The 27,317-nt window shown below is 44.2% G+C and overlaps 1 protein-coding gene across 4 annotated transcripts; it reads left to right on the top strand.

Moving 5' to 3' along the window:
- The first annotated feature begins 456 nt into the window (after nt 1–456).
- LOC112563891 (probable JmjC domain-containing histone demethylation protein 2C) lies at nt 457–25,822 on the top strand. 4 transcript variants are annotated; one of them, XM_025238342.1, is made up of 20 exons: nt 457–630; nt 2,193–4,232; nt 7,524–7,755; nt 8,696–8,836; nt 9,275–11,332; nt 14,698–14,892; nt 15,370–15,646; nt 15,798–15,996; nt 16,228–16,328; nt 16,539–16,655; nt 16,988–17,146; nt 17,388–17,480; nt 17,602–17,723; nt 18,877–19,485; nt 19,856–20,027; nt 20,363–20,710; nt 20,848–20,987; nt 21,120–21,296; nt 22,446–22,580; nt 23,181–25,822. In XM_025238342.1, the coding sequence occupies exons 2-20, from the start codon at nt 3,046–3,048 to the stop codon at nt 23,256–23,258; spliced, it is 6,540 nt and encodes a 2,179-aa protein (XP_025094127.1). In that variant the 5' UTR covers nt 457–630; nt 2,193–3,045; the 3' UTR covers nt 23,259–25,822. The 4 variants fall into 4 exon arrangements, with proteins under 4 accessions (XP_025094127.1, XP_025094129.1, XP_025094128.1 ...); XM_025238344.1 differs by having other exon boundaries at nt 459–630; nt 15,834–15,996; nt 18,874–19,485; XM_025238343.1 differs by having other exon boundaries at nt 461–630; nt 15,804–15,996; nt 18,874–19,485.
- Nucleotides 25,823–27,317: the final 1,495 nt, after the last annotated feature.

Below are 27,317 nucleotides of genomic sequence, written 5' to 3'. Positions count from 1 at the left end.
GACCCACATTAAAAGAGTGCGAGACGGCTGGAAGTGCAGACACTGCCACCAGCTGGGGAGCGACTGCTGCAGTAAGAAACTCGGTGAGCTTCTCTGTGCGTTACAGTTGCCTGCGATAAAAGCCCGGCTTCACCTGCCTACAGATAGCAATGGAGATTGGCGCTAGGCTTCGTGTGACGCTATGCGCGTCCATGTTCACAATTAACAGCAGTTCAAACACTTGGGAACTTCCTTTTTTGTGATAGAAGTCGCTGAGCTCGTGATGGTTTCCTGTGCGAGTGTAATGTAGCTCAGCAAAGGTGACTTGTCAATGTGGTGCTCCACGCTTGGCACAGGCAGGAACTCCACACTTGAGATGCCGGGGACTGAAAGCACGCACTTGAGGCTGCTAGGGGGAGGAGGGGGTTCCGGTGTAGTACAGTAGTCGCTTTCCAAACACGAGCGCCCCGCTACTCGAGTGGTTGTGTACAAAGTTGGAGGGAGGACGGGGAGCGGGCTTGACCACGGTGACCTGTCCGCCGCGTCACACCACTCCGCGTTGTGCCTGTGGTACGAGCGTGGCTCCGACCTTTACCCACGGCAACATTCGCTTGTCACTCAAGGCAAGACGCTGGGGAGGGCAAGAAAGGGGTAAGTCAAGTAAATATGTACCAAGTGGTTTGTTATTAAGTTGCTGGATGTTGTAGAGGGGAGGTAGAGTTGCAGTGCTTTGTCATCGACTAGGTTAGCGTGTCCTTGCCTAGCGCTAAGCGTAGAGAGAATTTAGTGGGTGCTGTGGAAGTTGTGTGGGCGAGGTTGTAGCTCTAGCAAGGATAGTTCAGCGTCAAATATCCGGCGTGCTGTGAGAGCGGGAACAATGTAAGGGTAAAGATGGGCGCAACGAGCAGGTGACCCGCTCTCTCAGTCCCGTGATCAGTGTGACCTTCACCGCCTGACCTGAGAAGGTGTGATGGCAGATACTGGGCCCCTTCCCCCTACTCCTACCTCCTTCCTACCTCCTTGCATGGCTGTTTGTGACCGGCTCGGCCCACAAACACGGGCTGTCAGGGTTGGCGGACACACTTTTCGTACCTGGCTACAGGAGATAACGGAGCGAGGGGAGGGAGTTGGCGAAGGCGGAGAGGTAAAGAGGCTTTTTAATCAACCAGGCCTGAAGCGAAAGAGGACACAAAAGAGGTATTTGACCTCTGCCGCCCTATCCTCCCCTGGGTCTACGAGTGGGGAGGGAGGACTGTGGGAGGGGGTGAAGAAATCTAGCAATACCTTCATTGGAACACGTGGCGAAGGCATCTTGCCCTTGGCGGCAACGAGTGACCTGCCATCAGGTGGCACCTTGTAACGCCGGTTAGTAAAACTGGGCGTCGAGTCGCTCCTAGCTACGCCGTCGTCTTTGTGTCGGCTGACTAGGAGCCGCCAGCCGCAGCCGTGGGAGAAACTCTGGCCTCTTATCGCCTTGTGCAGTGAGTCATGCCGTGTAGCCGGCTGTGTGCTTGTGCCCGACACCTGCGTTAGGCAGGTAACACGCCTGCCCCCCCCCCCCTCGTAAAAAAAAAGCCTGCGTGGCCATCGGGTCATCTGTTCACAACCTATTTTCCCCCCTCACTTTTGTTTTGAGGGTCAGAAGTAGGTACACTCAAATGATCCATGTCCTCTTTGCTTCTATTTAGCTCTGCTGCAGGATGTGCGGGGAGTTTGTGAAGTCGTTGGGAACTAAAATGGCCCAAAATAACGCGAATGAGTAGGTTGTAGAGACTGTTTTTGAACGTGCTTTCGGTTGCTATGACGCGTAAACTATAAATAAGAAATGCTGGGCACCGCTTCGTTTCTGCACACCTCCACCCTCCTACTTGTCACGCAGCCAGACTTTGTTTTTAATTACAGGTTGCTGTCGCTTGTGCCTATGAAGGAGGGTAGGTTTAAAATAGCTGCCAAGCTGTGCAGACTGCGGAGCGAGAGGAAACTGCGCTAAAAGCCCGAACATCACAGCGCCGCGTGATCGATTGTACTCTAACAGCCAACTTCTCTGTCCCTCTAGCCCAGCATCACGCCTTAGACACGAAACTCCTATTTCCATGGGCGGTGGGAGGAGGGTGGTGATTCCCCCTCACACACACTGCTCTCCTCTTTTTCTCTCTGTCTCTCACTCTGAGGTGCGTATTTGTTCATGTTTGCCTGATGTGTTTACGTTGCAGGTCAGGAGAGAGGCAGCAGCCGAGGCAAGTGCCAAGCTTCGGAAAAGCGCAAACGAAAATCGGAGGGAACTCAAGCAGCGGAGCCCGCGCCAAGGTCAGCTTCCCCAAACAAGCGTGTGAAGAGTGGAGAAACTGATACAGAGGCCAGAACGCAGTCAGACAGCCACGGCAAAGTGAGCGTCTGTCTGGAGAGGGACGCGAGTAGCGGTGAGGCGCACACTAGCGCAGGCGCCAAAGCGGGGGCCAGTGCCCCGAGAGACAAGACCAGCAGGTCTCAGAGGCAGAAAGCTTCTGCTGCTTCTAGTGGTGGTGTGGTTGTAAAGGTAGCGGTACTTCTGGCAGCCAGAGTGCGAGAGAACGACTCACTGACAACAGTAGTGAAGGCGGCGTAGTGTCGTCCATCACTACTACTACTGCCGGCAGCACTTGCGTGTTGGACAGTGTTCAGAAAGCAGAGAGGACAGTGACGACGGTAGTGAGCACGACCTCTTTGACGCCGGCCTTTTCTCCCACCGTGGTCCTCTCCTCTTTACCTCGTGCCACTTCTGTCGAGTTCGGTAGAAAGGACAGCAAACAGACCACCTCCTCGCGGAAAAAACCAACGCTCAGTCGAAAAGCCAGCGACGAGGAGAGCGAGAAAAAGAAGACAACGGTAGCTGCGGGTAAACATGGAGTTGCTGGCCCCGAATCGCTGCTGGTTTCTTGTCGTAATCCCGTGACTGGCGAGGATGCAGCAACAGCGGCCAGACAGCTAGTGTCCCACTCGCACACTCCCCCAGCTGCTGAGAGCGACGAGAGAGCGTTGGTGGGGGACTGCTCGACCACCGCAGGGGATCAGCCCGAAGACACTAGCATGCACCTCAAGAAGCAGCAGGCTTTGCTGGCTGGCCGCAACAACAGCAGCCCCAGCTCCTCCATTGCCTCCCAGACGGCCGCCCTGCCCGCCGGCATCGACGTGACGCGCTCGCTGACGGATCAACTGACGAAGCTGGCCAAAGCCGACAAGTTGGCCCTCGGGGGCGACAGCAAGTCGGATACAGACAGCAGCACTAGCACCACAGAGGCCGCTGTCACGCCGGTTATCAACACCGTGTCGCACTCTGCAGACAGAGGTGATAGCAGCAGCAACAACAACAAGGTTCAGGAGTTGTTTAGCGAGCGCCATCGGGAGGCCAGCGCTTTCACGTGCGTGCAAACTACCGCTTCCCGTAACAGCAACAACAGCATCGCAACCACGCCGCTTTCCGACGACCGCGCCGAGTCGCGCGGCAATGAAGGACAATTGGTGGGTGAAGAGCAACGGCCCTCTTCGCGTCCAGAAGAGCGGCGCATTAAGAGCAGCCCGGCGTCCAGCCCGCTGATCGTGGATCGCGGCGAGCCTGTGCACCCGTACCGCGACCCTGTGTTGATGAGCAAGAACACTGTGCGCAGCACCCTCAACACCTGTGTCGCTCCCAGTCTGCACAAGCCCTTGGGCGGCGCTGTCACCTACGCCGTGCCCACGGCCGTGCCGGTGGGACTGACCACTTCTTCTTCCTCCTCTTCCAGCACACTTACCTCCCCTCACCCCACGTCCCTGGCGCGCTCCCTGGTTCCTGGACTGTCATATGCGCACCAATTGGGCCCGGGGGTCATCTCGCATGGCTTGCCCATGCCGCATGGCTATTCACAGCTTGACGCCCTGACCGCCCGCGGATTGGCCGCTGCAGCCGCCGCCCAGCAGCAGCAGATGGCGGCCCTGCAGCAATACCAGAACACGGCACACCTGCTGCCCACGCTGCCCTACTCTGCGGCGCTGGCCGGCGGGGGCGGAGGCGGCGGCCGCCTGCCGCAACTGGAGGTGCTGCAGAAGTTTCCGCAGGGGCCTGTGCACTCCTGGCTCGGGGACGCTCTTCTACAGCGCGAACAGCTGGAACGCAAGCTAGAACAGGACCGTCTGGAGCGCGAGCATCTCGAGCGTCTGGAACTGGAGCGCTTGGAACGTGAGCGCATGGAGAGGGCCGAGAGGGAGCGGCGGGAAAGGAAAGAGAAGATGGAGAGGTAGGTTTGGCCTCACCTCGCCTTGCTCTTAGCTACACTTGTCTCAACTGAAAGTCCTCCCCACTGGTTGGTATCTGCCGTTTGGAAAGTGGTTGGGAGAAAGTCGTATTTATTTATAATGACACCTTGGTTGGTTTTTGAAGAGGTGACTGGTTTAGGCACCTCTGAATGTGTAGACTGCTTTACTGTGGTCATTTTTGGGTTAATCCTGAACTGCATTATTTTGCCTAGTCATTACTTTCTCATACTGTTGTCTTCCTCCCCCCAAAAAACCCTTCTCCTTTCAAGACCATTCTTAACAGAACGAATATGGACAAACATTTGACCAAATTTAGTGAAGTTTTTACTTGTTATTTCACATTTGGTCATTCATGCATATTTGTTAAAAATGGGGCATTCTCTCTCTCTTACACACACACTGCCATTATAAATATGGCCCAGTGATCAATGCTGTAGAGCAGTGAAGGGTTGGTATTGATAGCGCCATGTAGATTTGCACGTAGCTTTAGTAGGTACACCATGCACTGAAGTTTGTCGTGAGAAAGCTAATCTTTGATAGCCTTGGTCCACAGTTTGCTCAATAGAAAGCTCATAGCAATGATAAAAATAATCTCTCTAGGCATGCTGTATTTTTTGTTTCATTTATCTGGTGACAGTGTTATGTTACAAGATATGAAATATCATTAGGCCGCCCGCCCCCCAAAAAAGATTATTGGGTCATCTGTATTGGTGACAGTATGAGCTGCTGGCACTGGGCTATGCTGAAGCAGGAGTACCTCTGAACCTTGAATGCTGCAGAAGCTTATCTTTTTGTCTCATTTGACGTTTTGTAGACCAAACCGAGAGACAGGTATTTCATGTCAGTCGGCTGCTTTTCATCGCACTAGTTTTAACTAGTGAAAAAATAAGATAAACTAATAACAAAGTGTAGCAAAAGAAAAGTCTTGATAATACCACTGCTCTTCCATCATCCTTAGGCTTTATCCTTATAATTTTCTTTTCTCTTGCTTAAATTCTTTAGACCACAGATAAGACTTTAAAAGTAATTGTCACATATTTTACATTATTTAATGCAAGTGCACTTTAAAGAAGTAAAATGGGGGTGTTGTTATGATGTGTCAGTGCAGCTTTTTATTTTCATATTGCATCATTTGCTTGTGAACATTTCTGTATAAAATAGATTTCTAAGGACATCATTTAACATTTGATGATTGATTAGTAAAATACTTCAGAAATCTGGTTTCAGTCATTAGGAACACTTGATAGCTCGAAAGGTCAAATTACTAAAACCCAAGGTTCCACTTCCCTTCATTATTTTCCATTAAGGCACCTCCTCCTTTCTCCTAAAAAACTCAATTTGTAAGCCCATATAATTGTGTGAACTTGTTTCTATTGAAAGACCACCAACTCCTGAAATAGAATAACAACAAATACATTTAGTATCAGTGGTGCAGAAGCACGTAAGAATACTGTTGTGCATATTAAGACGGCTATTATTCAGCTTAAGGGTTTGTCAGGAAGGCTTACAGTTGTGAGTTGGCTGTGTCCACACACCACTGATAGCTGCTAATGAACAGCTTGTGTCTAGTGCATCAGCAACGAGAATATTTATCATCTACACTACGACTTCAGCATCCCCTTACACGATGCTGGGGTGGGAGAAAACTCGTACACGTCGCGATATCGGTCTTTAAAGAAAACAAGACGATTTGAAACCTTGCCAGGATGGAGAATTAGTGTTTCCCGTGCATCTGTACGTCACTGCTTCCGAAACCCCCCAAACGAGGAAAAGAACTAATCGCATGATCGATGTGTCATGGACAGTTTCGAAAGCGTATCATTATTACGCTTGCAGTTTACTCGCTCCCCTCCCCTTTCTCACAGATGCTATCAAATGCGCTCAGTGTTTGGGTCCCTCTTTAACTCTTCCCCCTTCCATCAGTCATTGTAATTCTTAGGCATTTCTGTGCCCGTAACGCTCTCCGTAACAGCCGTCTAGGCAAGGGCAAGAGGAAAGACGTTAATATTCAATGAGGCCGTGCTTAGCCGGGCGGCTGGCGCGCTGTGTAGCAGGAGTTTGTACTGTTGTGCGCGGCGCTGGGGAGTAAGGCAGTGTGCTGTAGTGTAAGTGCCGCATCGTGGGCCCACGGACGACCCGCCAGCCCATGTGGATGTATCGTTTAGCAAGACATGCAGGTGAGCAGACAAGGGACTGCTTAGTCGTTGGACAAGGGGGCCCCTTGTTCCACTCCCTTACCTTTGTAACGAGGGGTCGCCTGATAGTCAAATCTTGCCCCCCTTTCGTCAGCGTGTGTGTGTGAGAGTATCCACTAGCAGCCGGCGTACTTCACTCGCGGCTGCCATCTTGGATGTGCCTGCAACGTAGCTGACGGTGTGTGTGTGTGGCATCACTGCCACTAACCGCATGTATTTTTAGATTAGACATTTGTTACCGTGGGAACCTCCATCTTGCTTGGCCTCAAGAGGTATTCGCTTTTTTTTTCCCCTTCGTGGTGGTTGCGTACGAAACGGCGGCTGCGTGTTAGGCTGTAAAAACGAGGTCACACTTGGCTTGATCCGCGGTGGTATGTTGGTGCGGCCTTCACCCTGCTGTACGCGAGTGCGGACAGGCCGACATTCCTGTCTCTGGCCCTGCAGTCCTTCTGCGGCTTCTCTGGCGTGTGTGAGCCGGCTTCTCTAGCCAGCCCAGTAAGTTCAGAAGCACCGTACAATCATTTGTCTAGCTTCCTTTTCCAGTAATCGTGCACTGGGGATTTGTTGTTTTTCTCTCGCTGATTTCTGTCACGTGTGGCACGCTGACGAGAGGAGAGTGTGGTTAGCGCCAGGCTCCTAGTGTCGGCCATAATTGACAGTTGAGTGTGTAAGTTAGCGAGTCCTTGTCTGTGCTAATAAAGCTGTACGGTTGGCACAGGTGTAAACAGACGCCTTGTGAGGTGTCGGTTGGTGTGGCTGTGTTATTGTGAGGTGGCGTTGTTGAGAAGCTGTGGTACATGACACGCGGTGCATACGTGTGCAGCGACGTAGTTGGGCGACCTTCATGTTCAAAGGGGTTAGTGATGAGTCCAGGCGCACCATCCAGTGCGAGTAAAGGGGCACGTAAGTAGGCATGGCAGGTGTTCACCGTTCACAACAAAACGGCTGAGGCCTGTGTACGAGATAGTCTGAGCACACCGCGTGACCACGCGCGGAGAGACGAGCCTTTTTGTGTACTTCGCGCATGGTAGACGGGTAGAGAAGCATTGTTGGACGTTTTGATCTGTCGGTTTGCAGGGAGAGGCTAGAGAGAGAGAAGGTTGAGAAGGAGAAGGCTGAAAGATTGGAACGTGAGAAAGCAGAGAGGGAAAGGCTGGAGAAAGAGCGACAGGAGCGGGAAAGGCTGCTGGAACAAAGAGAGTGGGAGCAGCGACAGGAGCGAGAGCGAATACTGCGCGAGGCCGCCGACACCAGCGCCGCTGTGGACCAGCATTTCACAGCGTCCCTCAGCCGGCTGGCCAACCAGAGGGTGAGTCTCCAGTCCCTTTTCTGGACACAGATATTGCCAGAACTACCTTGGCTTTAATATATTCCATCCCTTCTCGTCACACTATTCCCGCGCCTTTTTTGTGTGTGTAATGTCTGAGCTGTGCTTTATGGGTTGAGGGGGGAGAGAGATTCGATTTAGAGTGTTGAACGGGCAAGCTGAGCTATCTGTCATGTTGATTTATTGTGTGTGTGCGCGCGTGCATGCGATCATTTTCCCCATAAAGGAAATATTCCACACGAGGTTGTCTGTTGTGTACGCACGCGCATGTTTGATGTTTAAAATGTGATTGGTTTAGATTTACATAAAGACGCTGAGTGTTTTTATGTCAAGCATTCAGATACGCGATAGAACACTATTGGAAATACTACTACCGAGGCAGCAGTGAGCGATGATCGGATAGAGGGTTGGAATTGCAGAAGGGTTTGGGTAACGTGTAGCGCCATGCACCTCAGCACGTAGTGACGCTGCCGACCTTCAAGCTAGGTCAGGAGAGCAATGCATGCAGCGCTTATCGAACAGTCATGTCGAGGCACACAGCGCGAGATGTAAGCAAGTGGTGCTGAACTAAGGGCACATTGATTTTATCAGTTGTTCGGTAGGGCCAGCAATTTTGTGAGTCATGAAACAGGCGGGAATTGGGGGGGGGGGAGGTTCATAGTGTAACAGCGCGCTGGAAAGCGGGTCGCTTTGCTGGTCAATAGTAAGTGCATACGTTTGGCGGTGAAATAACATTTACAAAACAGAAAAAACTCAAAACCCTTTCTAGGGGCATGTGCCAGATAAGTATAAACACATGTACGACTAGCTGTGCCGCATTTGCCAATTAGCAGGGCGGTTGTAGGCACTAGAGGGGGAGAGGAGGCTATTTTTGGCTCCATTTGCAATCCATCACCTTAATGAGATTTTATACTTTCACTAGGGTATGGCTCAAGGGATGTGGCCACCAGCACCATCAATTTCTAAGGGAACAGGAAAGGGGCTTTTGGGAAAGACAGAATTGCCCTCAGTTTCTCAGGGGGAGAAAGTTTCTGATCATCTTGAGGACGACAGGATAAAAAGAGTAAGGCTGAACTTATTTTTCCTGGTATTTTAGAGATGATATAACAACTTTCTTGTGGCATTCATTGACTGTACATGCATTTAGATAGTGAAAAGGTTGCTGTTGACTTAAAACTTGCTGTTTGTGATAACAGTGATTCTCTAGTATGATGAACTTTAGTTTTTAGCGATTTTATTCCAGATTCATAGTTGCATTTGTAACTTTTACAAACAAATCCACAAGATTAGGATATCCATTGTAAGCACAAATATGTGTACTTGTCTCTTACTGATGATATATTTTTTAAAAATTAAATGTGTAGAGGATCTGCTATGTGCATATTTGTCCATATATCATGGCTTATGGGGTTTATAATTGTCACCGCTATTGACAGATTTCATCAGTTTGGAAGGATGTATTCACCGAAGATGATTAAAAGAATGGTCATTTTTATTTTAGGAGGAGCATGATCGGCTGGTTATGGGAGATGACAAGCGACACATCCAGGGCATCTTAGAACAGCGGGGTGATCAGAAATCGGAAGGAGTTACAGGGAAAGACAACAAACCAATCTATGGCTATCCTCCTTACCACTACAGCAGTTCAGGATATCCTCTTTTTACTACTTCCTCCTCTGGCAAGCCTGAAGCCATTAGCTTCAGTCTGTACGGTTATCAATCCCAGTATTCCACAATGACCACGGAACAGTTACAAAAGAAAGGACTGGCCCCAGGCAGTGGCAGGTCGGTTAAGGAGGAGAAGGGAATTTATCCCAGTCCTGCACATTCTTCCAATCCTTCACCACCACGAGTCAGCCATATGATGCCCCCACATCATAGAGACATGAAGCCACAAAGTTCTGTGATAGTGGAAAATAAACCAGTGGTAAAAATAGAGAACCCTGTCACTGCTCATTCACATCATCACAGTTCCTCATCACTTTCTTCTTCCTCTTCCTCCTCATCACCTCGTCCTCGGCCAGCACACATGCCAGAGCAGCGATTGGATCCACCTTTGTCCTCTGCTGTTTCCACAAATTCTAGCATATCTCATCACATCATGGCATCTACCACCACCACCAGCATGCCCCCAACGTCTCACACCACAGCATTTTGTGGCATGGATGCAAAAGGCATGTCACGAGCACAAAGTCCATATAAAATGGGCAGCCAGTTGACCCCTGGGCCAACTCAGCCACCACCACCACCCCAGCGGCAGCAAGCTTCAGGACTGTTGCAGAACCAACAACAGCCTATAAACTATTGCAAGTCTAGTGGGAAAATAAAAGGTCAGAATGTGCCAGCCCAGTCTGGGGGGCCCCTCCAAGCAGCCATTGCTCAGCCTCCTGTGTCTTCATCCATTGCATACAGCTACAGTCTCATTCAGCAGGGTCTTGTGCCCAACCCCATGTACACCCAGGGAACAGTCTCAGCTTCAGTTCCCCTTGGTCGATCACAAGCTACTGCAGCAGCTACCACAACTATTACCACTACCACTACCTCCACTCCATCATCCGTGGCCTCTGTGCACAATCCATATTTATCCACAGGCCCTCCATCTGCAACACAGCAAACTGGCAAGCATCCTCAACACAGTCCTACAAGTGGGGGGAATAAACGGAAAGCTGTAAGTGGGGGCAGAGACAATGGAACAATACAGAAGCGTTCAAAGGCAGCAACAGCAGAAAGTGAAGCCAACAAACGAAGGACTCCTACCACAAGCATGGTGTCGGTGCCTGTCACCACACCTCAGGTCCTGATCAATCCTTCACCGTACACTACAAGCAGTGCTGTCAATTTGCAGCCAGGAAACCCACCAACTGCTACCCCAGATGGATTCCTGGACAGTTTCCGGTCATTTGTCGAGACCACAGTGCATAAAGCTTTTCTCCAAGACCAGGAGCTGGAACTTGAGAAAGAGGAGCATGAACGCTTGCAGAAACAGGAACTGCAACAAAAACAGCAGCAGCAAGGACAGGGTGGGTTTGAAAAGGTAGATCCTCCAGTAGTACTCAGCAGAGAGGATGTGTCCCAGTCACCATTAATGCCCACTACAGCACCACAGACTCCAGTTACTATGGACATGGTGAACCGTGTGGCCAATGGCCAGGTGGATACAGACAGTGACACCCTCAGTGCTCCAAGCCCCCCACCTTCTCAGACCAGAATGGATGCCAGTCCACATGGAAGGGGTGGTGCTGCAATTGCAACTAAAGTGAAAAAGGCTTGGCTGCAACGGCACTCGGGTGAGGACAAAAAGTGCATTGTGTTGCAGGCTTCCCCGTCCCCACTTGCACTTGTTCAGGAGGATTCTAATTCCAGTCAGTCAACTTCCAGAGAAGTGAAATGTTTCTTAAAAGATGCTGTGACGTCTGTGTTGGATTCGTCCGCTTCGTCAGCTAATGGTGAAGGGACAGCTTCTCCAGCACCGAGCATCATTCTGGCCAATGGCAATATTTCTGATCTCAAGCATGCTAACGATGAATCTACCTCATCTGCATCAGAAACTGAGTCACAGGTAAGAATTCTTTTAAATTTCCTGAATTATCCACTTCTCAAATATTCTAGGACTGATTTTGTACAGTGTCACACAGTGGCTATGATACATGCCTTTCATGCATTGTGTATGCTACTCTGCAGTTTAGCTTGGAGATGCTTCTGTGGCTTGTGAGTGCAGTTTCAGAAATTGCCTGCATAGTTTTAATCACGTCTCTCTGTGGTTTGGCATCATGCGCTGTTATATGGATGATCAATAACTCGGTGTGTTGGTGTGATTTGAGTGATTAAGTGGTTGACAGTGGTGTGATGTGTAGGTGATCAAACTGACGTGAACAAATATTCATGTAAAGTATATATTTAAAAGGCTTTCACATAAACTGTATTAAGAACTCCAGATCACATAAAGAAAATTTGATGGTTAGGGTTAGCTAATTAAATTAATTTGGCATTGTGTGTGGTGGTGATACTGTATGTGACACCTGTTCACAGGGCTGGGCGTTGGATGTGGTGGGTTCCCCCCGCCCCCCCCCCATAGTGTGAAATTGCAACAAGGTGGAAGCACTTTCCTACTAAATAGAACAAACTTATTTTATCACTAGTCAAGTGTTACACGAAATTGCATAAAAATGACATTGGGCAGTTTCTTGACTTTAAGGGTGAAGATATTTTACATGTGTCCCTGTTTCTGCAACTGGTCACTAAGCTCACAATATGTTCCCTGGATTAGGGGTGGGGCAAAGGTAGTCTTTAGGAAGACAAAGGCCATACTTCCACCTTTGAGTAGGAAAGCTGTTTTTACCCTAGGGGTAATTGTTAGGCCAGTTGGAAGTAGTGAAGGTCACCAATAGGGTAGTCGGCACCACTTGTGCTCCTTTACCTCCTTCCACAGATGGAACCATTCTTTCCTGTCCTATGTTAGAAGTTCAGTTTAAAAGATCTACAAGTATTTTATGAATAGTAAATACTGTTTTTAACCATTCTTTCTGGTGATTCAAATTTGAGACATCGGTGACATTCAAAAATCATGTAAGACATACAGGGCTGTGAGATTCAGCAGCAGTATACCATTAATAACTGAGCATATACACCAGTTCACATGACTATAGGAGGAAAAACATTCCCTTGTTTTGTTATACCAGCATCATACATCTGTATTGTGACGGTTACATGTAAGATGGAGGGCAGTTTGCTACCTGTACTGAAAGTAATCCAGTTTGATTTTTAAAAAAAGGAAAAGGCTAAGAACAAGTGTGTGTGAAAGACATCCACCTCAGTACGTGTTGTAAACTTGCTCAAGCATTTAGGGTACAGTTGAGCTTTGTTAATTGATGTATAGTAAGAAACTGGTAACACAGTAAGTCTATAACAAGTTGTACCATCTGATTATAACCAGGATTTCAAGTAGTAATATTATCAGATGTCACAGATTGTCATGTAAAAAATGTCTACACTGTGTTTATTCAGTGCCTGTAGTTCATTAAGGATTTAAGAGAAATGATGTATTTGGGGTTTTGTATTATCAGTTTCTTTCATGTGATTTTTTTTTTTAGTAGTATTCTTGCTTAGTACAAGCATAGACAGACATGGTCATACACACGGATGTCACTTGGATGACAAACTCTAGCTTAAATCTGTTGCCTTTATTTTATTTTTTATTTTTCAACAAATCTCCCCTGGGACTGTAGTTAGGAAGCAAGAGTAAGTCATTTCCCAGGGCAGAATGGGGATATTGTTTCTGAAGTTATAATGCAACATCCAGACCCAGCAGACAATACTTCATGTTTCTTTACTCTAGAACTCATTTGCTACCACTTTATATCTACAGCTCTAGGGGTAAAACATCTGCACTGTTTGAACTTTTCTTTATAACTTTGTAAACAAGACGCTTGTCATCGAGTTCCCCTTTGTTGGCCCAGGGCAAAGACTTCCCACCACTTCATAACTGCCACCCCAGGTGGCTTACCGCTGCGTGGAAAATGGCATGAACTAGTTGTAAAATAAATGCAAGCTATAATGACAGCATTATCCTTTCAACCCAATTTGCTTATGGCTGCTTGTACATGCTTCACAAGCCACTAGGCGTGTACATAAAATTTGAGGGTTGTTTTTTTTTTTTCCAGTTTACAAGTAGCAGCAAGCTTTGTGATCACTTAATTATTCTGGCATTCATTGGGCTAGGTTTTTTCCTCCAAATTTTAATAGCAAAGAGTGTAGTGTAACAACAATTCTTTTTCTGTTACTAGGTAAACTAGGTAACAGTCTGTAGATAAGTGGTCACAATTGCCAAATGATAAGAGTGGGAAAGTATTTCAAGTTTTTCCTGGATATTTTGCAAAAGTGTTCAGTTTTTAATTTAAATCAGATGAAAAATATTTTCAGAGTGATCTAAGTCATTGATGAACTGAACTAATAGGGTGTAGAAGTAAGAGACTGTTTACTACCACCATGTGCCTTTTGTCTGTTTAGTGTGGGAATCATTTTCACTTACTTAAGACAAGATGCACTAAGCCAAGCAATGGTGTCATGTCACTGATTGTGCAAATTAGATGGTATTTTTTATGTCTTGCCCTTTTGGATGAAGATTATGTATAGATGCATAGAAAATAACTCCAGCTGCCACAAAAATTAATGCAGATGTAGAGAAGAGGGTGGTGCTGCTGCTTACTGTCAAATTTTCATAGTTTAGGGCAACACGCATTGTCTGAGCAGCATTATAGTAAACGGGACATTGAAATAAATGGTATCCCGATATTTTTAGAAGAAAAGGTGAAGTGTCAAGTAAAATGATTTAGCTGTTTGGTTTGAACATCATGCCAGAGATTCTAGTAATTATAAAATCCGTTTCTTACATTGAGCGATTTTGAGAATTGAAATATTTTACCAGTCAGCCAAAAGATGGTCTGAAATAAAGTAACTGAACAGACCTTCACACATGAATCATAATCCATTTACCATGATCAAAACAAAACAAGATGATGTGGATTGAATTTCAGTTGTGCCGGAGCATTTCTTTTACTCTCGTCCCATTACCTTTCTAAAATGTATTGTCACTCTTTATTATATTTGTCAGGACATGTGGAGACAAAATATGAAAGACTTGTAACATACCAGGTGTTGAACGGTTACTCTAATCAGCATGCTTGAATGATTATCCTGCATAGAACTTTCGCAAAAGGTGCTATGTGGTTTTAAGCACATTATATGTGTTTGCACTGGGACCCAAGTTTCATCGACATGGAATTCTGTTCATCAGGCTGTGTAAGATGCGTGCAGTTACAGCATGCTTACTATTATTTTAAGAATAAGATTATCCTGAAAAGCATATTATGAAATAGTTCAACGGTGTTGACAGACTGTAACCCCATTATTTTTAATTCTTCTTAGAGTCCTGCCATGGCTAAGAAGCGTGCCAAATCCAAAAAGTCCATTTTTAGTAAAAAAGTGAAAACTGAAGACCGAGGATCTTTGTCCCCTACACACGGGGAAAGTAATAACACCACACCTAACAATGTTCGCAAGAAGAATCCCAGCAAGCGCCCCAAAACTGACTCCAAGGACAACCCAAAACCAAAGGAAAAGGTGTGTTGTCATAAAATTGGTATCTCTTGGTTGTTGACCTTTACAATGACTTATGTATATTACAATAGACTAAAGATATGTGATGACTTATATTTAACAGGCTAACAGTTTTTTTCCTTGGGGTGGGGGCTGGAGGTTATAGTATACACAATACTGTTACTATGCAAAAATAATTAAAAGTAAATTTATTGGCCAGAAAACGGTTATTTAGTATGTACTAAAGTGTGGCTAGTTAGAATGTAGACATCTTTTGTGCAACTTTTTGTCATAATATAAAAACATTGGGAAACTTTTTGGTCCTGTTTCTTTGTCTTTAAAAGTCTTGTATTATAGAACTAAAGAGTCATTTTTAGGACGGAAATTAAAATATTTCTTAAATTAACCCTATGCCCATCTTACGTTGGAAAATGGAAGCTAGGTATAATTCTTGTTAACTATTTATTTTGCAACAGTAAAAGAACTAGTTTTATTTTCCAGCAAGATACCCACGAGACATCCTCCACGCTACCTTCTCAACTGTCAATAGCAAAGCAATCACCAGTCTTAGCACAGTCATCAGCATCATCATCCCCGATCACTGTTAAAAAGACTGAGGGGCGGCCTGTAAAAGGTTTATTGCCCTCTAAGCATGCCTGTGATGATAGCCCGCAGCCATCCAGCCAAGATTCAGAGAAGGATAGCGACTCAAATGGCAAAGACAGAAAAAAGACTCGGCGCAGCAGAGATAATTTCAGAGAGTCTCCGTCAAAAAATGGTAAATATTTCCACTATTTATCACAAAACACTGGGTGTTTGAGGTGCTTATGTCTGGGTTATTGCAGGTTTGCATGTGTGTATATCATTTTATATAATCTGATACCTGAAGATGAAATTGTGCATATTTTGGCTTTCTTATGTGTTTACTGATGAAGGATCGTCTTTCAATAAACCACTGGTTAAAGATTCGGTGGCCACCCTGAAGCGCACTGGAGCACCATTTATACAGGACGGTCCTTGCAGTGAGGTTACACCAAAGCTGTCCAAGTGTCGAGAATGTAAGATGACTCCAACACAGCGAAGTAAAAAGATTCCCAACATCTTCTGTAGATTTTATGCTTTTCGAAGGTAAGCATCTGTGGGGTTTTTTCTTCTTTATTAATCTTTTAATATTTGCATTATTTATTTCATCTGGTAACATTTTTTTTTTTTAGTAATTAAACTTGTGTCTTTTGTGGGGTTTTTCCCCTGGTCATTCAACATGTATGCTTGCTGGTAGGTTTATTGATTTTGTAGGAGTGGTTGTAAGTGCTGATGATCATCATGTGGTTTATATTCTACCTGTTGATTCTTTTCCAGATTAAAGTATAGTGCAAAAGGTAGTGTGACAATAGCAGGATTCTCGGAACTTTCAGATGCAGATCCAGATGATATAGAGCCTTGGCTCCCTCGATATCCAAGTAAGTGGTGTTGTTGGGAAGTATGTTCATTCAGTTACAATTTTCCTGTCATCAGTTTTTATGATATTGCTATTTTCCTGTTAATGTTCATACTTTGACATGTCATGCTTTTTTATTAATAACACGGCTCATAAACATTCAGCAGTCTTACATCTTGTGCTTCATATTAATGTCTCAAAATTAAAGAGTAAATTACTGGATTTTGTACAGCTGAAGATCCACAACTTGATGATGAGAATGCAAAGTTTATCATTGCTAAAGTGGGGGACAAGTTCTGCGAATTGGTGGAGCAAGAGAAGGAAGCAAAGTCCTGGGCTGGGGATGATGGTAAGTCCCCCATGTTTAAACAGACAACAGATTTTATGTCATGCAAAGCTAGAGTAGAAATAAAAGTCAGTGCTTTGTTTATTAAGCTGTCTTAAATTAAAAATGGCAAAGAAGCAAACTATTCCTTCTGTCTTGAATTTTTAAGATAGTTGAGTCTGTGAAACTTTCAGCATTCAAATAGAATGAAATTTTGTGTCAATGTTTTTTTTTGTTATCAAAAGTTAAGACTGTTTTTTAAATGAAGGGATGACTTGGTCTCTGAAAAGATAGCTGTGCCAATATAGAAAAGTCAGGTTTTAAAACATGAAAGATTTTCCTTTTTCTTTTTGCAGCTAAAATTGCATGGAAACGAGCTGTAACAGGAGTGCGTGAAATGTGTGATGTGTGTGACACCACATTATTCAACATGCACTGGGTGTGTCACAAATGCGGCTTTGTGGTCTGCTTAGACTGTTATAAGTCCAAAATGAAGTCAAATGCAGATGGCAAAAGTAAGCAAAATTTATTATATAATGTATGGCTGGGTAGATTTTATGCAGAGCTCATATTCCCCAGTCTGTAGTTTTCAGGTCATTCATGAAGCTGTAGTTTTAGGTTGATTACATGCACACTGTTCTTTGGTCTCCTGCCTTTTTTTTTTTTCATATTTACATATAAAGTTAAATTGTTTAGGTTTTTACAAAGCACTGATTTTTTAAATTAAACCTGGCAATGCATCATGAATTGTTCTAGATGAAGACTGCTGCAAGTGGCTGACATGCAGTTCTAATCGCCAAGCACATGAAGCAGAAAAACTAATGCTGACACAAATCATCCCAAGCGATGGTAAGTGGATAAGTGGAATTTGGTTTAACTGCTGTAATAGTCTTTCTTGACATCCGCCATATGTGCTGTCATGCTACCTTTTGAGAGCAGATTATGCTTATTATATTTTTTTTTTTCACAGCACTGTGGGAACTGGGTCGTCTTATCCATGATATTCGCCGTAAATGGTCAATCCCAGCCAAGTGCCCATGTGGACAAAATACTATTGACAGCAAGTCTGCCAACAAAAATGGAATGAACCAGGTTGGTGCTTCTCCCCTCACAGTCTCTTGACCTAGAAACTAACTCTGGTGTTGCATTTTTTTTATTTATTTATATGTTTAAAATTTTATTTTTTTTTAATTTTTTTATTTTTTTGCATTTGTCAGTTTTTTATTGAGGTATATAATGTGAGATTAAAGAGTCTTCAGTTCTGTACACATGCATACTTGTTTGATATAAAATAAGTTACTTTTTAATGCGGGTTTACTTGCACTATCATGTTCTGGTGTGGAAAACTTCTTAAAGACAAGGTGCACTGAATGCCTGTTATCAAGCAGCATTTACCAGGCCCCAGCCTCAGCACTCTTGCATGGCAACGAGTGCCAACTGGCACCTGTACCTTGGCATTATGCCAGTGTGCTCCACAGGGAATGAGACTGTTCCTCCATTTGCTAGGTTCCCAGCAAAGCCAGATCAAGATAAGATGCCCTCGGCCGCATAGCAATTTTTTAATGTTAGAGTAAATAAAACAGTTGTATGCTGTAGTACACAAATAGCACATTCAAGTACTCTGGTTTCTTGGGTGGATGCTACACAAAAATGCACTCTCGTGCATCATAAATAACACTTTGTCTGAACAAGGAAGTACATTCAAAAAGTTATTTACTTGGGGATTTTCCATCAGGCTTTCTCCCACTTTTAACTCTTCAGCTAATCCTGGGAAAATTGAAGTCAATCCTCCTTCCCTGCATCTCTCTCTCTCTGTGTGACTGTATTACATGACTCGAGTCTGTAAAAGGCACACTAATAAGGAAAGAAAGGCTGGCAGGCTAACTAAAGCTTTCAAGATTTCCAAACTTCTGTCAAGCGTACAGGAAAAAACCCCTTTGGCTACTTGTGGGGGCAGTAGTTTTGAAGATTTTAGAGATAATAGTCAGTTCCCCATTTGATAACATTTACTCATCATTTTATGTCCAACCATTTTTATGGATACTGTCTTTTTCTTTTTGAGAAATTTAAATCCATGTTGCATGTGTGATTAAAGTGCAGGTCATTTTTTGTGTTTCACCTAGAATATTTAAATTGTGTACGATGGATTTGTGAAGTTGGTTAGTTTTTCTTTGTATTGTCATATGCCATATAATAGTGTTTGTAGTTACATTATGATGATTTTGTTTATTTGTTTATATAGCAGCTGGTGAAGAAGATGATGAATGGAATTGGAGATGAGTCAGGAAAGAGAGGGAAAAAGAATCTAGCACTACATCATAATGAAGATAAGCTTGTTGAACAAGATGAGTTTAACCAAGACTCGCTAGCCCTTTTAGCAAATGTAGCTGCCTTGAGAGGTGGGGACAAGCCTGATAAACGTTCTTCAAAAGCAGAGAAAATCACAGAAGATGACCTTCTTGGAGAGGATGGTGACAAAAAGTCTTCTGGCAGCTGTTCCACATTGCGAGAACTATTGACTAAGACAGCTGGAAAAGGCAAAGTACCTAACGAGAAAAAGACAAGACCAAAAACTAGTGGCAGTTCACTGGACAACATCATTCAGTCTGTGGTGGAGAAGAGCTGTCGTGATCTTGACACTGGATCTCAGCCATTCAAGTTTCTTCATTATATCCCTCGGCTTGGCCAGTGGAACCGCGAACTGCCCATAATTGCTCACAGTCTTACAGAGACTTCTGTGTTATACCCAGACGTTCCTCACTCCTGGCTTTGTGATGGTCGACTGCTGCGTCTACACGATCCCAGGCACAAGGGAAATTTGAAGATCTTCCAGGAGCAGTGGAAGCGTGGACAGGTAGAACCCATTCCATTTGAAAAAAAAATTGTTCTTCTGTTGTTCAAAGGCTATTGCATGGCATGAAAGGTGATAAGCACAAGCGGTGCTGGTTACCTTATGATTCACTGATATTTTTTTTTAACGCCTTTTTACTCTTTATACTAGTTTATTTTTTTTAAAATAAATTTAGTAGTGTCAGAGAGTTGCTGCTGAAAAGAAAACTCATCAGTCATGTTCACTGTATGCTTAGGGGATGTTGGTCACTGTAGCAGCATGTACAGAATATTATGGTGCTGAAATTGCAATAGAATGAAAAATATATAATAGATTTAATCAAAGCTGAATTGATATTTATTTATTCATTGTCTTTGTGTGGTGGTGTTTGTAGCCAGTCCTGGTGTCCTGTGTAAACAAACTGGTCAACGCAGAATTGTGGCACCCTGAATCTTTCAGCAATGAATTTGGTCATCTTGAAAATGACCTGGTCAATTGCCGTAATGGCAATGTCATTGTTGGCAACCCAATGAAAGACTTTTGGGATGGATTTGAATCAATTGAAAGTAAGTCCTAATTTTCACCTTACTTGTAAGATCACAATTTGTTTATAGTTTATCCAGCATGCTGAAATACTTGTTCTCATATATCATGATCCTTACTGCAGTCACTGTTGGGAAAACAATATAAATAAGGCTCTGAAGCACACTGACTTTAGAAATACAAACATTTAAAAGATGGGAAAGGTTTGTTTGCTTACATACAACTTGCATGAAATGAAGCAGCTTAGAGAAAGTGAATGTATTTTTTCAGGAGTCATTATGACACTTTGTATTTTATGTAATTTTTTTCTTTTCCCATAAAAGTGATCTACTATCATGTGCCCTTATTTATGTTTCAGATCGTCTTCTGGATGAAGATAGCTTCCCTATGCTTTTAAAGCTGAAGGACTGGCCACCAGGTGATGACTTCTCAGACATGCTTCCATCTCGTTTCCAAGACCTTATGCAAGCATTGCCACTTCCAGAGTACACTGGCCGTAATGGCAAACTTAACTTGGCTTCACGTCTCCCAGACTTTCTTGTGCGTCCTGATTTGGGTCCTAAAATGTATAATGCCTATGGATCTGCCAAGTATCCTAAAGAGGGTACTACTAACTTGCACCTGGATATATCAGATGCTGTCAATGTATTGGTGTATGTGGGTGTCCCCAGTGATGGACCAAGAGGACGGAAAGAGCATGAGGAAGGTAGGCAATGTACATGATGTTATGCTTGGTTATTTTGATGATCTTTTAGTGCCATCTTGATGAGGATAATGTTAGTATCATAACTTCCTTCTATTATTCACATGCTAAATAGAGAAACCTGTTATCTCCTCCAACAGCGGCTGTTAAGGCTATTGATGAGGCTGGGTGTGACAACATTACAAAGCGACGTGTGCGAGAGGTGCATGAAATACCAGGAGCACTCTGGCAAATCTATGATGCCCATGATGCAGACAAGATTCGTGACTTTTTGAATAAGGTAAATCACAACATACCTGAATTGAAATGAGTGTTTAAGGTGAAATAAGTGTTGATGCATGTGAGCAAGTTTGGAGTGACTGTAACAAAAAGGATCTATGGGCAACTCACAAAAACTTTGTTTCGAATCCAGGTGGCAAAGGAACGAGGTGAGACCATTGAACCTGACCATGACTCTATTCATGATCAGAGCTGGTACCTTGACGAAGAACTACGTGAACGTCTTTTAAAAGAGTATGGTGTGCAGGGCTACACAATAGTTCAGTGTCTGGGGGATGCCATTTTCATTCCTGCTGGTGCACCCCATCAGGTTGGTCTTGCTTTTTGTCAGCACATGTAACAGTGTAGATTATTTCCAGAGCATAATTTTATCAGATCTTTTTGGTTTTTCTTGGCTGTTTCTACTCTTGTCCTGTTTGACACCATGGTCCCTCTCACGCGACAAGACATTTATATAAATGATTTATAGAAAAGTTGATAAGTAACTCACACCTGTGGCAAGGCAGTTAAATAATATGGTTAAGATGGTCGTTTAAAAATGGGCACGCTGATGCCTCTTCCAGATTTACCTTGACTTTACCTTTACTAAAGGCGACACCATTTACCTTGTTTTTCTCCAATACCTCTGTAGAACGTCATGCCATCTGGCTATCCTTGCACTTAACCAATCTTCAGTCGGACCTCGCTATCTGCTCTCCCAGCATTTTGACTACCCTCTAATGATCTATGCAGCCTTTCTTTGTTGTAACAAGGACATTATCTTTATCTGGACCCTAGACCATGCTGGCATCTTGGGCAATATACTTGACCACTTGCCAGTCTCCTGGTCAATCACATTCACTGGTGTCATCCAACTTTAAGACAATGATGCTAGGACACTGTGCCAAACATGCTATGTCTGTCTCTCTGCCTGCCCACTACTGACCTTTCTGTCCTGCTGGAGGAAGCAGCAGGCTTAGTGAGATAACCTATGCTACACATTCTGACCTGTTAGAAATACCTTTCACCAATTTGTTCTTGGTGCTCAGAAAACTCTACTATTGTACATGTTTTATCCCAGCATCCAGAAGTGTACCAGTGTGGATTTTAGTTAGGTTGGTTTTTATTTTAAAAACAGTGCCATCGGATTTAAGGTTCAAGTTTAATTTACTGGCTTTGTTATAATGATAGACTTTTTTCGGGGGCCACAACACACTTTTTTTGTAAGGATTCTAATTGTTCAGTAGCTACATTTACTTTGAAGACTTCTCTCTTCCCCCCTCTCCCTAGCAGTCCGGTGGCTCAACTGTTTGCATGATGTAGAACATTAACAACTGTGCTTCAGGCATGTTTTGATATCAATTTTAAATTTACTTTCATCTGCCTTGTGACATGCATTTTTGTGTTTAGATTTTCCTTTGGTGTTAAGGTATTGTTGTCTTTATCAGATTATACAGCATTGTAAGTATTGTACTTGCAGGTGCGTAATTTGCACAGCTGTATAAAAGTAGCTGAGGACTTTGTCTCTCCTGAGCACCTAAACCACTGCTTTCGCTTGACACAAGAGTTCCGCCAGTTGTCAGATACACACTCTAATCATGAAGACAAACTGCAGGTGAGAACATTTCTCACCGTACAGAGTTGCCATTAAGTAGTCTTTGTTAATAGCAAATTCCATAAACAGTAAGAAATAGTAAGAAAAGTTGATTGGTTTTGTTGAGGGGTGACAGTTTTAAACTTTTTAAATATCATTTATAGCTCTTCAGGATTGTAGCTACTCGGACTTTTTGAATGTCTCAAAATCATGTCAAAACCTTAACTTTATCGATCTTAAGCTAAGAATATAACTTGCAAAATGACATTTTCCTGTGTTTCTCAATTTCCCATAAAAATACTAAATATCTTTTTAAAAGTTTACTAAAGAAGCATGACAAATCCATCTTTAAAGAAATTTATACTAGACAGCTGCAGAACAGCCTCTTGTTTTGTGTGTAGTTAATATTATTTTGCCTAGTTTCTGTTTTTTATATATATATAAAGAGGGATGGCCTAATTTTGATCAAGTGCTGGATTGGTTTTTTAAAAATCATTTGAAATGTCCAGCCATGCCTGTTCTTAGGAAAGAGGTTATTTTATTGCTTTTTTGTGGCCAGATATTGATGTGTTTTTGACCTAACAATTTGTTTTTATATAGCCTGAATATTTTGCTATACAGGTAAAGAACATCATCTATCATGCTGTGAAAGACGCAATAGCAGTACTCCGGGAACTGGATCCAGACGACAAAAAGTAAGAGTACAGTGCTGTCTGAATGGGTCTGGCATCCTTCCCACATAGTCTTCCATTTCATAGAGCACAAGAGAGACAAGTGCCATAGTGTCAAGACTGCAGTACAGACACTGTTCAGCATCTGGCCCAGAGAGTTGAGTGGGTGGGCCATGATCAGGGCCTCCACTTTGGTTTCACATAGTTGCTGCTGCAGCGAATACTTGGCCATGACAGTGGACAAACAAGAACGGCAGTTGAAAGACTGCACCTTCTCGCATCTAGAGAGAATCCATTTCGACAAGATTACTCCGAAAGAAGTCTTTTGTTTTTCAAAAGAGGAAGCATTTCTCTGACACAAACACAAATGGCAAGTAAAGATGTGTACATTTTCTTGCTCAACAAGTTACGATGTTCTAAAAATGCACAAGATTGTGTTCAACTGCCTAGCAGACTGGACCATATGACAAGTGGTGGGCAAGACTTGTGTCAGCACAAGCAGCACCAGGGCCATATACGTGTTTTGTGTGCAGGTAGTGATCATTACGTGGATGTTTGCAAGGAGTATCTCTACACAGGCTAGGTCTGCTGCAAGCAGAACAAGTTTACTTATTTGTTGCTTAGTGGCTGCATCTCTGCCAGCCTTTTTTTTTTTTTTTCTCTTGGAGGTGAACATCGGTGGTGGCAGACTAAACAATGCCTTTTAACAAAACTTGGCATGGAGAATATGGTCCTGACTGATAAAGCCTGGATTTCTTTCTTCCTCATGTGGCCTAATGAGACACCAATTTTATTTGTTTTTTTTTTAACTGCACACTGCTGACACTAGGGATGGGGGTAAACAACTATGGACAGAGTAACTTGGATGGTCAAGAAGGCGCAATCTGTGTCCTGCAACATCCTGAAGACTTAAATGATGTGACACTTGCTGCTGTCCCCTATCCAGTGGCGGGCACTCTGAGGATGATGACATTGATGTTGTAAGCATGTTGTCAAGATGTTGCCCACCCCCTCTTTCCATAGGGACACGTGATTAACTAGAAGAATGGTTGGTAGTAGTGAGTGTGTGATTTAATTAAGTTGGGTTTTTTTTCCCCTCCTTTGAAGAGAACTGCGCGAGAGTGAATTGTTGCAGTGTGAGCGCTGATGGGGGAAATGGTGGTGAGGGTAACTGCCATGTATACAGCTGTTCAGTGCAGAGCTATCCCATTGTAATCAGCCCATGAGAGAGGTGGCTGCTCAATAACTTTTTAATCCTCAGGAAATGATTGTGGTACTTTGTTTCTTCTAAAGAGGAATGCACTTCTTTTCTTCCTCACTTTTCCCCTGTCTGTTTTTCTGACTCTTGTCTCAGCTTGCTTCCTCCCACCCAGTTTGGACTAAATAAAAGTGTTGTTGTTACAGTTTGCTGGATTGTCCTTTGAATTATTGCATGGTCATTTGTGATTGACTTGGTCAGGGAGTTGGCATTCACAAATTGTAATTTCTGTACACCAAGCTTCTTTCATTGTGTCCATATAAATCAGAGTTATCTATGTATATTCATTGCATATTCCCTGGATATAAATTATTTGTTTTCTTCAGATGACAGGGGAAATATTTACCATTTTGTTTGTTATTGTTTACAAAATAGAGGAAGCACTATGGTTGTTAAAGGTAATCTTTCAACTTGATCAGCTGTAAGTAGTGTTTCCACTGGTCAGTGTTATTGCCTGAACTCAAGCAGCCTAAATGTTTGTGTGCGTCCCGTAACGTGTCTGATGTGCTGTCCTTGACTAAGGCACCTGAAGCTTGTCAGCTGGCCAGTTGGTCAGCAAACACAACAATGGCACATGTGTATGTGTTGGCTGCTGGTGAACACCATCATAGGGGCTAGTTCAATCAGGAGCTAGTCTCATCATTTCCAACCCATCATCACTAGTTTACATTTAAAAAAACACTGCTTTGCTTGTCAATATGAAAACCCACCAGCAGAAGAGAAATGGGGCCACTCTCCTTCTCCAGTCTCTGGCACTCTGTTCATTGTTCAATTTTTCCATTTTCATGTTATATAGGTTCAGTTTACACTTTGTTCTGTTCGTTGTTGCTGACATTTCTTGTAGCCTGGAAACTTTGTTTCAAATGCATTGTGTATGTGACATGCAAAAAAAAAAAAAAAAGTTCAATACATTATGCTTCGATTGCTTTCAGATTAATTCGACCATGTTCATTTAGTTGAAAGGCTGGTGTTGCAGGCTTATGTGTAGCATGTTGTAAGTGGGTTTAGGATTGAACCTACTGCACAGTGACCCAGCTCTTGGTTCGAAACACTGCTCGCGACTGGAGTGGCTTCGTCACCATCAAAGATGGACAGGGGCCCTTTAGTGTGTCGGATGTGCATTGGGTGTGGTCCTTGCCTCAGACACCAAAGACCATTGCTATGTACATAAAGAAGACCTCATAGAATATTTTTATAAAAGGAAAAAAGGAGCAGATTTTGCTCTGTTTTGTGCTGGCGTCGGACAACAGTGTTACGCATAACAAGCTAGAGAATGTTAGCATTGTCGCATCATTCTGAAGATGTCATAAAATTAAAAAATATTCCTCAGATTATATACGGTTTTTTTTTTTTTTTTTGGTAGTTTGTGGATGTACGTTGTAGCCATGTTGTGACGCGTTGGATGTTCGCCTGGTCATCTGCTTTTTATTATCTTTTTTTTTATTATCTTTCCCGACACACCCATCCACTCCAAGACATCGTGCCGAACACTGCGTGATTTGCGGGTTGGTACAATTTTCTAGCATTGCTTTGTTGCTACAGTGATTAAAAGAAAAAAGTGCTGCTGTTTATGCGTAGTTGGGAGTGGATTCTATTCCTCGTCGCTGTTCACTGCCACCCGCTACCCGCTCCAACCTTTCAAGTCATTTAACACCTACGCCGCATCGTCCGTGCTGTGCAGCAGCAGCAGCAGCCAGATGGTAGTGCACAGCTGTGAAGCGATATTTCGTAAACATCCTCCTTATAATCCCTACCCACCCCCCGTGTTTCGCATAACATTATGTAGTGAGTGCGAGGTGACTGTTAAACTTGTATAATGATCGGCTTCTAGAAGCAAGTCGGGTGTTTGGGGGTCCGTAGCTCACCTACCCGCTCTCTTCTTACCTCTACCTTTGCGCCACCAGGCTCAGAATGACGTCAGCACTGTGCCAATGTTGAGTTGGTGTTTGTGTACACCATGGTGCCGTCCTCTTCCTCTTGCAGTGAAATAACAGAATCGTCTCCAACCCTCGCTCCTGTCCTCCCCTCTCTGTGTTTTACATAGACTTGGGCAGATTAACGCACCTCCATTTCAGCCGGTCGAGCTGTTAGCATAGGATTTGCCGCCCTGAGACAGCCGGAGAGGGAAACGGCCTCGAGTCTGCAGTCACGGAGTGTGTGGTGGGGGGGTTGGGGAGGCTGGACAGGGAGGGGCTTCTCCTTCAAACGATGCAATCGATAGTTCTTGGTATCTCGGCCATATTTGAGGAAGATGCAGCAGACGCCAGCACTGCTCGCGATGGCGGCGGGTGTGGAAAGCAGATGATTTTGGGGTGGGGGTGGATGGGGATGCGCCTACTGGCACTAATATAGCGGTGGGCGAGGGAGGGGAGGGGAGCAGGCTGGTGAAGGATGAAGATGGATGAAAGGCTGGTTGTAGTGAAAGAAGCACGAGACGGTATTGATTGCGCTCCGGCTGCTGCAGTCGCTGTGGCGGTGTTTGCGAGGCGGAGGCCAAAATACTGCTTGCGTCAGAGCGGGCTTGTGTTTGTCTTTCTCTCTCTCTCTTCCTACTGAACCTTGACAAGCCAGCAACATTTTGTGAACCCTCCCTCTCACTCACACACACACACCAACGACATGCACAGCCTGCGGTTCCCCAGATTTGAGGTGACAGTTATTCCAAAAACTTTTGTTTTGGAGGAGGGGGTGTTTTGGGCCCACCCACCCCTTTTTTTTGTTTTTGGTTGGACCTGCAGTGAAATTGCTCATGTAATTTCGCTGATATCATTATTTTCAAAAATCCCCAGAACCTTGGAAAAGTTATTTTTTTTAAATATTAAAATATAG

Source organism: Pomacea canaliculata, linkage group LG5, assembly GCF_003073045.1.
Source record: "Pomacea canaliculata isolate SZHN2017 linkage group LG5, ASM307304v1, whole genome shotgun sequence".
Classification (NCBI taxonomy): domain Eukaryota; kingdom Metazoa; phylum Mollusca; class Gastropoda; order Architaenioglossa; family Ampullariidae; genus Pomacea; species Pomacea canaliculata.
Note: the sequence above shows the minus strand (reverse complement) of the source record. Positions and strands in the feature narration are given on the sequence as shown.

Coding starts and splice junctions, on each gene's coding strand:
- LOC112563891 (XM_025238341.1), top strand. CDS start 3,046: ATGCACCTCAAGAAGCAGCAGGCTTTGCTGGCTGGCCGCAACAACAGC. Junction 17,481..17,601: donor ACAAATCATCCCAAGCGATG/GTAAGTGGATAA, acceptor TTTTTTTCACAG/CACTGTGGGAACTGGGTCGT. Junction 20,711..20,847: donor ACGGAAAGAGCATGAGGAAG/GTAGGCAATGTA, acceptor CTCCTCCAACAG/CGGCTGTTAAGGCTATTGAT.